This window comes from Mastigoproctus giganteus, chromosome 12 (assembly GCF_048544385.1).
Source record: "Mastigoproctus giganteus isolate SK-2022 chromosome 12, ASM4854438v1, whole genome shotgun sequence".
NCBI classification, from domain to species: Eukaryota; Metazoa; Arthropoda; class Arachnida; order Uropygi; family Thelyphonidae; genus Mastigoproctus; species Mastigoproctus giganteus.
In genome coordinates, this window is record NC_143586.1 from 117,045,423 (window position 1) to 117,059,449 (window position 14,027).

A 14,027-nucleotide genomic window follows, 5' to 3' on the forward strand; every position below is an offset into this window, starting at 1 on the left:
AATCTCCATGAAGTACTATCTCAGGCATTTGCAGACAATCTCATTCTGACTATACAGGCAAACTCAAGGGTAGCGTTAGAGGTTCTCGAAAATCGAGCCCTGACCACTCTCCAAGAACGGGCAAACAGAAATCAATTCAAAATATCCCCCACAAACACAAACTCCATCCTACTAAAGGGACATCTTGATCTTAGGTGACCTCCACAAATAAAAATTGGGCAGGAAACAATCAAATTCTCCAACCAATTGAAATACCTAGGCGTGATATTGGACCAAAACCTGTCATTTCAGGAACATCTGAAATATCTCTGTGAAAAAATAAGATGCTACGCAGCCATGGTTGTCAGGGTCACGCATAAAGAATGGGTCTTGAAAAAGCAAGTCCTCCAACTGTTCTACAAAACTATCTTCACTCTGATCATTACCTACGCATCCGGCGCATGGTTTAAAAAAACTACAACAGCAGTAAACAGACATAACACAGATCCATCCTCCTAACCATCACTAGTGCTTGCCGCACTGTGAGCACCCATGCTCTGCAGGTGTTTGCCAGCACTCTCCCGCTGGACTTAGAAATCATACGACGCGGCCTACTGCACTACCTAAACAAAGGTACCCCACAGACTTTTCTGGGGTTCACTATTGATGTAACCAGCAACAGTATTTTACGTCAATAGTAAACTATTGACATAAAACTCTCAAAAGGGAGAGATCACAAAGAAGTTTCTACCCAACATGAACAAAACTACCCAACCTCATCAAACTGGTTCTCCCCAGGTCTACAAGTAACTTACTTCTTAACTGGACATGGAGCGATTAATGCCAAACTGTCGCTACTTGGGATCCAGGATGATCCAACTTGCACTTGCAGGGGGCTGGAGAGCTGGCAGCACCTTATGTATAACTGCCGGTTCTATGAAGACCTACATGCTGTTTTACTCACCAGAATCCACTACTTACCACAGGGACAAGAACATCACCTCCAAGACACGAGGGAGGAGTATCAAGCCTTCTCAGATTATGCACAGGCACTGCTCGTGAGGAGGAGAAACCAAATGGCTGCAGCCCACAACCCACTACCATTATAACCAAAGAACATCTGTTCTTCAGCTCGCTCGGATCTTGAGGTTGTCACAGATATTCTCAGATATGCCAGACAAGCTGTACTTGCTACCTGGGAGTCTAAAACGCTGATGGAACTGATATTCGGGTGACAGTCAAGTCAAAGTGGACCCAATTTCGGCGAAGTCCGGACGGTCTGTGAAAGCCAAATCCTCTGCTTGCACCTTCACGATGGTGGGACTATTAGTAATCCTTTAAACTGTTGATGATCCTTCTCAGGTAGCTAACAAACTAAATGAATATTTTGCATCGACATTCACACATGAGGAGTTATTTAGCGAGGGGAAAGCCAGAGGTATATTCAGCTCAAGCAGTAAGCTGGAGAATCTTGTAATAAATGAGAGTCAAGTGGAGGAGAAATTGTTGAAGATAAACACAAGAAAGGCACCCGGGGTGGATGGGATCTATCCAGTTATATTAAAGGAGGCAGCAAAGGAAGTAAGCAAACCCTTAGCCATAATTATGAGAGCTTCCTTGGACTCAGGGGAGGTACCAACAGACTGGAGATGTGCAAACGTGACCCCAATTCACAAAGGAGGATCAAAGGCTGACACAATTAATTATAGACCTATGAGTTTAACTTCTGTTCCAGGAAAATTAATGGAGGCACTAGTTAAAGAAGCACTGCAGGATCATTTAGACAAGACTTCAGTTATAGCTCGGACACAGCATGGTTTTGTTAAGGGGAAGTCTTGCCTGACCAATTTGATTGGATACTATGATGCAGTCACAAAGGAACTGGATGCAGGGAATAACTTTGATATTATATACTTGGAACTTAGAAAGGCTTTTGATACTGTTGCACATGGAAGACTGCTGCACAAATTGGAGCAGTGTGACATTGGAGGCAAATTGCTGCTGTGGATAAAGGGGTGGCTGAGGGGGAGAAGACAGAGAGTGGTAATCAATGGACACTGCTCGTCGTGGACTAATGTTATTAGTGGAGTCCCTCAGGGCTCAGTGTTGGGTCCATTATTGTTTTCTGTATTCATAAATGATATTGATGATGGTATATCAAGCTTAATGTCGAAGTTTGCAGACGATACAAAGGTAGGCAGGGTTGTCAAGGGCACTACTGACACTATGCTGCTGCAACAGGATCTGGAAAGGTTGAGCAGATGGGCTGAGAGGTGGCAAATGAAGTTTAACATTGACAAATGTAAAGTACTACACATGGGAAACAGCAACCCCAGAGCAATGTATCAACTCTGTGGTACTACACTGACAGTGGTAGAGAATGAAAGGGACCTGGGGGTGGTTGTGCAGGCAGATATGAAGTTCTCTGAGCAGTGCAGATGGGCTGCAAGAGTAGCTCATGGTGTATTGTCAATGATATATAGGATTTTTTCTAGCAGGGATAAAGAGGTGATTATTCCCTTGTATAAGGCAATGGTCAGGCCACACCTAGAGTATTGTATACAGGTCTGGAGGCCTCATTTCAAGAAGGATGTAGAGCTGCTGGAACGAGTACAGAGAAGGGCAACAAGATTAGTGAATGGAACAACTGGGTGCTCTTACGAAGAAAGGCTTAAGTTTTGCAAATTACAGTGTCTGGAGACTAGGCACCAGCGAGGTGATCTGCAATAAGATCAGGTTTACTAACCGTTTATAATAGATTGCGCTAACAGAAAAGCCCAATAAACCGGAAAGTGTAAATTGTTTTTATTGTTTTTTGGTCGTGACCTCCAGAAATGTGCATTACAAAATATCACAAAAGCATTCAAAATTGATTCTTATAACAGGAACATATGATAACGATAAAAGTGTAGTGCAATTTCCATTATAAATATGATTTTAGAGAGATAAACAGCTTAGACCTTTTAGAGAGATAAACAGCTTAGTAATATAGTGAAATTTTCAATTTCCTGGGACTTGGAACGAATTTAAAAAAAAAAAACAAAACAATATGTTATTGGGTTCACATTACGATATTTTCACAATACCTCCATTTATCCCTACATACGTAAAATACATTTCCATATTTTTTTCAGTTTGCACCAGCCGGGAAAAACTTGTGCAAAGTCGAGTATTATGTAAGTTGGGGAGCTCCTGAATTTGTTACTTTTCATGTGTTGTATTTATCATCATGTGTAACATGATACTATACATAAAATTTAGTATTTGTAAAATAATAAGAGAAGTTTACCTCAATATAGTACGTAGAACACTTCCGTACGATCCTCTCCAAAAATGAAAACGGAAAAATTGAAAAACTTACATTATTCTTATTTTTCCCTTTTAATATATGGAGAGGATCATACAGAAGTGTTCTACATACTATATTGAGGTAAACTTCTCTTATTATTTTACAAATATTGATATCAACGTAGAACGTATTGAGCACCACAGCTCTGGTTCATACTATATAAAATTTAGTATACATACATAATAATAATTATCTGGGGAAATTATGATTTATCATTACCTGATTTCTATTACTATATTTATCTTTCAAACTGCATTGCAAATATTCAGTATCATCCTTCTTATCATCATACCCATCTAAAGAAAAAATCAACATATATATTTAATTAAATTTATGTACATTAAATAATTTATAATAGTTATATATATTAAAATATATATATATACCCATGAGTATTCATGCACCACACATATTACACATTTATATTATATTCACATTTATATTATTCATGCAACGTTTTCAGATAAACTAAGTGCATCTTAGTATTAAAATGGTAAAATGATGCAAGGAAGAAAATCTAATGGAACATATACATCAAAAAGTAACTCACAAGAAAAATAAAGATGAAATAAAATAAAATGCTTCCTTAGTTTTATATTTTATTTAATTCTTCCATATTTATCTAATAATACCTCTTTAAATCTATATAAGCTCTCTGAGGGAAATAACACAAGAAAGACTAGATGGAAACTTGTTCCAGCAGTTGGAACAATGTCAGGTTAAGCTCTTTGACTAAAGGCAAATATTCTTACACCTATCCTACAATTATCTCTCCTTAATTTGAATTAGTGTTCCACTTTCAACTTTTTTTTTTTACCTCATCCTAGAAAGAGAAAATATGTTCACCATATTAATTTGATCAACCATTTAATATACTTAACACCCGAATTAGATCTTCCACTGAAATATATTCCTTTAAGAATATCTCTTTGTACCCTCAACCATTCCTGTAGCCCTCCATTTTTACTCTCCACAACAAGGAAATATCTTTCCCCTAGACCTATATTCATATAGCTACTAATATCTCTTTCCCCTAGACCTATATTCATATAGCTACTAATATCTCTTTCCCCTAGACCTATATTCATATAGCTACTAACTGTTGGATTTTGGAAAGCAGATTTCTTATTTTTTTTATAAGAAAAAAAAAAAAAAAAAAAAGAGGAAACAAAGATTTTTTAAATCTATACTCTATGGTTGAAAATAAATTTCACTGACAGCATAAACATTCTGTATTAATCCACAGGGTTATTTACCAGTACGGTATATCCTCTAACATTAGCACAACTAGGATTTTTCTATTTTAGTGGATATCTGACACCACCAACGACTGATTATGATTACTTCAGGGAAGATACTGTTGCAGACTTTTCCCCTCTTCAGAAATCACAAGCATTTCTAAATTTTCAATCAGAAGAGCCAAACTGAGTAAGTATTAGTATTGGCAAATAATACAAGGAAACAAGCTTATAGAGCATTGTACAGAAAAAAAAAAAAAAACCCACCCATTTCTCCAAGAATTTCTCTAGTTCTCCCTTGAATTTATTTAAACTACCCATTTCATAACCCCAGGGGCTCACATCTGGTGAGTATGGGCTTGGCACACCCAAGGTGCTGAGCTGGATATCATCATTCTTCTCTTTCTTGGTGATTCCCTTCTACATTTCTCTCTCTCTCTGTCAGGGTAACTCGGGTTTTTTTTTTTTTTTTTTTTTGGCTGGTGCAGCATAAGCCTCAGGCTTCCTTGCACCATACAGCTAATAATAATAATAAATAATAATAACAGATGGACAGGCAGGCTGCCCTGGCAACGTGCCTGCACTGCTCAGAGAACTCCATATCTGACTGCATAATTATCACTACGTCTTTTTCATTTTCTACTATACTGAGTGTAAGTGTAAGTGTTTTTAGGGTCAAGCGGCACCAGGGGTTCCCCCCCATCTCCGCGTAGTTTACGCTGTGGTGTATTACAGTACACTGTAAATGCCAGAGATTTAAAAGTGTATGGATCTTGGATCGTGTAATGTCGTGTACCGTTGTTCTTTTGGCCATTTAGCCGCTGGACCCCTGTTGGGATCCAACGTTGCCCCACTTACGCACCGTGGAGGCAGGCCAGGAACTCCGTAGACTTTGTTTACTCTAGCAGGTCCTGCCGCTTAGTTTCCTAAGATTTCGGCGGCTAGGACCAAAAAAAAAAAAACGTTGGGTGGCATATTCCAATGGTCATCAAGAAAATAAAATAAAGTGATTTTCATTATTTGTGTTGATGTGGGGATATTATTGCTTTAATTTCTTAGGCCGAATTCTGGGCGTATGGCAGTTTTGATGTATTAATTTTGATGTGTGGGACCCCCGCTAGCGTGAAGACAGAGGGGAGGGAAAGGCAGAAGTATGAAGCCAATAGAGAAGGCGGCCCCAGTTTCAGTGGGGCATGCCCATGCCCCACCAGAGAGGAAACAGGGGATGGCGAGAAGGGGGGACCGTGTGGCCTTCCCCTCCTCCCGGGGAGTTAGGAATTATAGGTGAAGAGGGCTAGAGTGCCCACTTCAGGTCTCCAATATGGCCTTTGTCTCACGTCTGTTTCTCTTCATTGTCACTCATGGGGCAAGCCGCATACCTGTGTTCCTCTTTCTTTGGTTCAGCATCCTTCTCTGATTGTGTGATAGCTTTTTTTTTTTTTTTACTTCCCTATCAGGTGGGTTCTGTTATCTTCAACGGGTGGCATTCCGTTCTCAACTTTGGGTGGCAATATTCCAATGGTCATCAATCATTGTTTGATATCCCCGTCCTTAGTTTCTCGTATTCCTTGGTATTCATATTTGGTTTCATTACTCCTGTTGGCCTTGGTGGATGGCTATTTGTAGTTTTCTTCTGGAGAAGACGTCCTTGGGAAAGCGACTAAAGGCCACAAATTCTTCTGGTGTGTCCAGGAGATGGTGTTCCTGGGTGTTAGGGATATATTTAATTCTCGTGATCATTTGACATCTGATGTCTTCATATATTTCACACTGATGCATAACGTGATGCCATGTTTCTAGTTCGCCGCAGAGACAGTGTGATTCCTCGATTATGCCCATGGCATTTAATTTGGCCTTGAAAGGCCTGTGGCCGGTGAGTAGAAAAGTAGCGTTTAGGCCTGAGTACAGCCATGCGGGAGCCTTGGGATACAGCTTGGTTACTTGGGGAATAAATTTTTTTCTTACCGCTCCGTTTTCCATCTCTGTCCATCTTCTCTGCCAAATTTGTACGAGGTGGTCCACTATTTTTTGTTTCTCGTTTTTCCTGTTATTGGTGATGTCAATGGTAAGACTGTTGTAGGTGGTTTGGGTTCCTTTGGCTAGTAGATACATAAGTCCGCAGCGGGTTACCTCTAAATCCAAGGGCAGGGTCCCCGCAAGGACCTGTAGGGCACTCGTACTAACCGTGTTACATGCTCTTTTTTTTGTTAATAATATGTTGCATTGGATCGTGTCCAGTATCCTTTTATTCACTGCTGTTCCTGCTTTCTTGTACCATATGGGAGATCCATATGTTATTATCGGGATGAAGATGGCTTTATAATACAGGGACAGGGTTCTCCTGTTTAGCCCCCAGTCCTTGCGTGTAACTCTGGCAACGAGCGTTGTGTATTTCCGCGGTTTCTCTTTTAGATAGATTAGGTGCGGTTTAAATGATAAGTTCCGATCAATGATCAGTCCGAGATATTTAATTTGCGTTGACATTTTGATTGTTTGTCCTGCCAGCTTGATTTGTGGTGGTCTTCTAAGGTTTAACCTCCCTCTCAATAGTACTGAGTCTGTCTTCGTTGGTGAGATTGTTAAGGTGTGTAGTTTTGCCCAGTCCTGCAAAGTTTCAAGGGCTTGGTTTGCAAGCGTTTCAAGATTCTGTCTGGAATCCGCCACGACCGTCAGTATGAGGTCATCTGCGAAGGCCTGGGCCTCCACCTCCCCCAGGTCCATGGTGAGGAACTCGTCAAACACTATATTCCACAGGAGCGGCCCCAGGACAGATCCCTAAGGGCAGCCCCTGCGGACCGGCTAGGTCAATTTCTTGTAGGGCGTTATTACTTGGACGTTTCTGTCCAAGAGATAAGTTTTGATGATCCTGTACAAATTGCTTGGTGTTCTCGCTGCCTTGAGCCTGCAAAGGATGCTCGGCCACCAGAGGGTGTCGAACGCCCCAGCAAAGTCGATGGCTATGACAAGGAAACATTTCTTGGTACACTGCATCGCTTTGGTGATTAGGCCTTGGACAGCATCTATGGTTGAAGATCCCGATTTGAAGCGATATTGCTTGGGTGAATCCAGGTTTGCCTCATTATAGTGGTTGTGGATCCTTTTATGTAATAATCTTTCATAAAGCTTGCTTAGTGTCGACAATAAGGCTATGGGTCTATATGAATTGGGATTTTCCTGGTGTCTGTTTCAATTTTTGAGGATCAGTTTTAGATTGGCTGTCCTCCAGCTGGTGGGGAACTGGCCCTCTTTGATACAGGTGCTGTACAGTTGGAGCAGGAGGTCCAGCATAACCTCCGCTGCTTTCTTGACCATTTCCAACTCGATGAGATCGGGGCCAGGGCACTTTTTGTTCCTGGTTTGTGATACCGCTTCTTGTAGTCCATTGGCTGTGAAAGGGGGTTCTAGTTGTTGGGTCTCATATTCTTTGTTTGCTTGGCAGATGGCTTTCTGGTTCTCTATTAGTATGCCTGGTGGGTCTTGGATTAGATTGCTGAGTATGTTCTTTATTGAGTCCTGTCATGTTGCAGTGAGTGTTCCTTGCGCTGTCTTTGTTGCAGTCATCACTTCGCCTCTAGGGAGTTTGTTTGTGGTGATTTTATACACCACTCCCCAGGGTTCAGTATTTCCTGTTACTTGGACAAGTCGTTCCCAGGATGTTTTCTTGTTTTTCTTAATAGTTTCTGTATAAAAGTTTCGGATCTGTCTATATTGTTGTCTCAGTTCCGCGACTTCTGCCTGGGGCCATGTTCTTCGTGCCCTTTGATACTGCTTTCTTTTATCCTGTACTTGTCTTCTCATTCTTTGCAGCTCCGGGGTCCACCACGGCATTGCTCCCGTCATCGGAATTTTCCTTGTCATGGACGCTTCCACTGCATTGATGATTATGCAGGTTATATCTTGTGTGAACTGGCTGGGGTCTATCCTTTCACCTTCGGTCTCCTGTCTGTCCAAGTCCTCCATGTACTGTCTTACTTGGGTGGATAAGAAATTGCAGTAGGCGTCCCAATTTGCTTTCCCGATTGCGAATCTGTTTGACAGGTATTTAGTGGCGACTGTTCTAGCCTGATTCCTTTATATGCTGTAAGTGATGGTTCAGTGGTCAGATGTAGTCCACGCGTTTTGTACAGTCCAGTGGGTAACGTTTGTATCTATATTTCTGGACGTTAAAGTTATGTCGATCGTTTCTTCCCATAGCATGTTACAATATGTTGGGAGGCAGAACGGCTGGTTTATGACTGTAAATATTGAATTTGCTAGGAAGTCTTCTAGTTTCCATCCATTTGAGGTTCCTCTGCGGTCAGGTTTGGCACTGTGCCAGACAGGTGATCGGCAGTTAACATCCGCTCCAATCAAGATTTTATGCCCTACCAGGGTTGTCTGTACTGATTGTAGATATGTTAAAGTCGATTTCTACTCCAGGCCTACAGTAGAGGGCTATTATGTAGTAGCTGCGTATGGAGCATATTATATGGGCACAGGCTGCCCAGGGCGTGCAAAGTTTTGGTATCTTTGTAACCGTTATCTCTGGATTTCTTACTAGTACTGCTGCCCAGGGGGTGTCTTCGTTGCTTTGAACAATTTTATAATTGAGCGGGTATCCCCTTACTTGTTTCTGATTGGTATACGGTTCTAGGACTATGATAATGTCGGCATTATCCTCATCTGCTTGGAGTCGTACCTGCTCAACAACCGATTGAGCTGGGTGGGCGTTTAGTTGGTGTATCTTTAGTACGCCGCAATTGTATTTTTTATGTTGTATTCCCATAATCGATTCTTTGTTGGTAGGTGCCTTTTACTTTGAGGTAAGTGGGAGAGTTTGAGTCTCGGATGGAGTAGTTGTGATCCATTCTGAGGCTTTTGCAATTGGTGCAGATGGGTTCCTTAGTTTTGTTGGGGCAGCTCTTAAAATCATGTCCCCTCTCTGAGCAGTGGCCACAGGTTGGTTCCTTTTGGGCACAGGTGTGAGTGGTGTGGCCATATTTGCAACATCTAAAGCACGTCAGTGGCCACATGCTCTCTAAAACGGAGGCAGCTCCACTCGACAAAAATCCTGCTTTGGTTTTTTAGGAGCTGCCAGGCAGGCGGAGTCAGCTCAACTGTCCAGTTATATCCTCCATTTGTTTTTGACTGGGTTCTGTATTTTGGGGTCAGCAGTGTAGCCCCTTCTTGATTCGGTAGGTGGCTCTTTAGGTTTCTTCTATATATTTCTTCCGTGAGTTGTTGTGGTTGTAGATTTTGGTCCACATTGAAAATAACTATTGATGGGCCTTTCTTTTTTGGGGTCTCTGCCATGAGTCCCAGGGTATTTAGCTTGGGGTTCGTTATTATCCCCTCGGCTTCCTCCTTGCTTTCCGTCTCAGTTACGATACCAGGACTTCTTGTTTTCCGGATAGATTTTACCTTAGTGTCTTCGAAGTCCTCTTTGAGATTGTTTATGTCTTTTTGCTTTATTTGTTCACTGTGTCTCTCTTCTCCCGTGGGTCTCAGTATGACGATGTTCGGGGTTTTCAATAATACTTTCTTTTGTTGGATTTCCACTTTGTTTGTTTTCTCTGCCTCGTTTGGTATATTCCTCAGTGCTTGGGCATATGTGGGGGCGCGCTGTGGCATTTTGTTTGCCCAACATTTCGTTTGTAGCCGTGTAGCTATTCTCTCATTTTCTAAGTATGTAACATGGAGAATTGTCCTCATTTTGTGAAATATTGTCACAATTTGAGACCTCAGTCCGAAGGAGATCCTGTTAGGGTTCTCTTTGAATATATTTTCAAGGGCCGTTTTCAAAATGAATGTTTTCTCACAGACGGAGCCCTCTGGAAGAGTGTGGTTCAGGGGTGGTTCCTGTTGTTTGTCATCGTTGTTTGTTTCCCTTTGAGATGCTGTGTGGTGGGCTGCTCTCTAGACTCGGTCTGGGAGCGGGTCACTCGCTTATTTTTTCGCTTGGCTTGTGAGGCCCATGATCGGGTGTCCTCCATATCTTCTGTCTTGTCAATAATGTCGAGGTGGTCACTTTGTGATTGCATCAAGGATTCCATAATTTTTTCTGTTTTCCCTTCCATTTAGCGAATTCCGGATAACCAGGACAGTTCGGTTTATCGGGCGTATGTTCGGATTATCTGGTAGGGCACTGAAAATGCTGTCGGACAATGTCCTCCACAAATCTGTGGTTGAATTTGGAGGCACACAGGTGGTTATTGAAGTTTTGTGCTATCCCCTTCGGTCACTAAGGGGGTGTGGGGGGGGGAAATAGCCTAGTGTGAAAATGCTCCCAGTAGAGCAAGATCACTTCTCATAGGGGCTTCCTGGGGCGCCGGAGGCGATAGTGGCATTAGTAATTCCGGGGAATGCATAGGTAAAGAGTTCACAGTCAGCCAGGAAAAGTTTATGGCGGCGGGGGGGGGGGGTCACTGAATTCATTGCTTCTGGTTTAATGTACACATAAAGCAGTTAATACACACATAATATAACATACAGCAGTTATCAGCACAGTTTGGTGGAGCAAACTTCCTGCTCGGTTTTAACACGGTTTGGGAACCTCCCCAGTCAAGTGCAAACTACCGACGTGGCCACTGCTTTATATCAGTGCCTCTCTATGGCCTTGCCGCCAGCCACATGGTGACCATTATAGGTCTAGCAACAAAGGACACAGATAAAAAACGCTGGTAGTTTACTAAATTCCCAGTAGAATATCAAAAATAGTCTCACCTAGGCAATCCTCCGATTAAGTTCTTTCAGCTTGAACACTTTTTTGAACTATATGCACATTTTAAACTGCTAAATTCCATTAAAAATCAGGAGCGTGAAAAAACGTGTCCAGACACTAAGGCCGCCATATTGGAACTCTACTATACTGAGAGTAGTACCACACAGTTGGTATGTTAATCTGGAATTACTGATACCAAAATGCAGTACTTTGCTTTTGATAATTTTAAACTTAAACCACCATTTATAATCCCATTGGCCTAATTTTTCTAGCTCTTGTTGCAGTAGCTTATCTTGATTACCTTGATAATTAACCACTCTGCCAACCTTTCTATTATCTGCAATTTAGATATAAAGACTGATATACCTTCATCAATATCATTAATAAATATTGAAACCAACAATGGGTCCAGAACTGAACCTTGGGGCCTCCACTAATAACATTAGTCCAAAAAAGAGTACCCACTGATAAACATGCTACCTTTACTCTGCCAGATAGTGACTGGAGGTAGTCCGAGTAGTGCGTATACAGGGGAGGGGGCCATGTCAAGGCCACGTTATGTCAAGGATCTAGGTATATTCTTACCATGTGTACTCCATATACAAAAATTTCATTACTACATACAGCATGTCTCCGCTCCTACTTTTTCTTACTATTGAATACACCATGAATTGCCAAACTAATAGAGTAAGCTTATCTGCGAAAAGATCTAAACCTGCCAAACAATTCCTAGTTCATTTCACAAATATACGGCATCTCAATTCTAATTTCAACGATGTCCATTTCCGCTTCCAGTCTGCCAAATCCCATGTACTTTGTCTGACATAATCTCAGTTATCAGTTGATTCAACTACTGCTCATCGCAGTAGTTGAATATACTGACTATACTGAAAAAAAAAAAAATTCAAATCTGAAAATGATGCATTGCCAATTAATGAAATTTGTGCTAGATCAGTAGCATTTTAGCATTATCATTAGTAGAGTCATATTATGCAAGAAAGCAAGCGTATGCAGCATCAGCCAAAAAAAAAACCACTGCCATTTCACCCCTCCGTTCGTTCGAAATACCTGTCCAGCTGAGCCTTAAATTTATTTAGGCTATGAACTTCCACAACAAAAGATGGAAGTCTGTTCCACAAACCAATTACCCGCTGGCTAAAGGCAAACTTCCGCACATCTATCCCACAACTGTCTTTCCTCAATTTGAATTTATGCCCCCTCAGCTGATTATTCTGAGCAAGAGGCAAAATCCCGTCAGCATTGAGCATGCTCAAACCATTCAAGGCTTTATACACCTCAATCAGATCACCTTATTATTATTATTATTATTATTATTTATTAGCTATATGGTGCAAGGAAGCCTGAGGCTTATGCTGCACCAGCCAAAAAAAAAAAAAAAAAATTCCGGAGTTACCGTGTGTACGTGGGTGTGTGTGTGAGAGAGAGAGAGAGAGAGAGAGAGAGAGAGAGAGAAAAGTAAAAGAGAATCACCTAGAAGTAGAAAAATGACGATATCCAGCTCAGGACCCTGGATATCATCTCAGCTTGGCCTTTATATACAACTGATCCCTTCCATTATTTCTTATGGAAAATTAACTGTTAATTTATGCATTTTTAATTTACTTTAGACACTAGTCTCCAGACACTGTAATCTGCAAAATTTAAGCCTTTCTTCGTAAGAGCAACCCTTTGTTGCATTCACTAATCTTGTTGCCCTTCTCTGTACTCATTCCAATAGCTCTACATCCTTCTTAAAATGAGGCCTCCAGACCGGTATACAGTATTCAAGGTGTGTCCTGACCATTGCCTTATACAAGGAGATAATCACCTCCTTATCCCTGCTAGAAAAATTCCTGTATATCATTGACAAGACACCATGGACTACTCTTGCTGACCGTCTGCACTGCTCAGAAAACTTCATATCTGCCTGCACAATTACCCACAGGTTCTTTTCCTTCTCTACCACTGTCAGTGTAGTATCACAGAGTTGATACATTACTCTGGGGTTACTACTTCCCATATGTAGTACTTTACATTTGTCAATGTTAAACTTAATTTGCCACCTCTCAGCCCATCTGCTCAACATTTCCAGATCCTGTTGCAGCATCATACTGTCTGTAGTGTCCTTAATAACCCTGCCAACCTTTGTATCATCTGCAAACGTGGACAATAACCTTGATATACCATCACCAATATCATTTATAAATACAGAAAACAACAATGGACCCAACACTGAACCCTGAGGGACTCCACTAATAACATTAATCCACGATGAGCAGTGTCCACCGGTTACCACTCAACCATCCCTTTATCCATAGCAGCAATTTGCCTCCAATGCCGCCCTGTTCCAATTTGTGCAGCAGTCTTCCATGTGCAACAGCATCAAAATCCTTTCTAAGATCCAAATGATATCAAAGTTATTCCCTGCATCCAGTTCCTTTGTGACCACATCATAGTATCCAATCAAATTGGTCAGGCAAGACTTTCCCTTAACAAAACCATGCTGTGTCCAAGCTATAACTGAAGTCTTATCTAGGTGATACTGCAGTGCTTCTTTAACCAGTGCCTCCATTAATCTTCCTGGAACAGAAGTTAAACTAACAGGTCTATAATTACTTGTGTCACCCTTTGATCCTCCTTTGTGAATTGGGGTCACATTTGCACATCTCCAGTCTGTGGGTACCTCCCCTGAGTCCAAGGAAGCTCTCATAATTATGGCTAAGGGTTTGCCTACTTCCTTTGCTGCCTCCTTTAATATAAC

The 14,027-nt window shown here is 41.5% G+C and overlaps 1 protein-coding gene across 1 annotated transcript in view; it reads right to left on the minus strand.

Annotated features, from left to right (window-relative positions):
* Positions 1-14,027, minus strand: part of dtr (defective transmitter release) — a 675,513-nt gene that overhangs the window by 34,336 nt on the left and 627,150 nt on the right. The window contains exon 11 of the mRNA XM_090385868.1: positions 3,548-3,624. Coding sequence (XP_090241994.1) covers positions 3,548-3,624 — 77 coding nt within the window. The remainder of the gene's footprint in view (positions 1-3,547; positions 3,625-14,027) is intronic.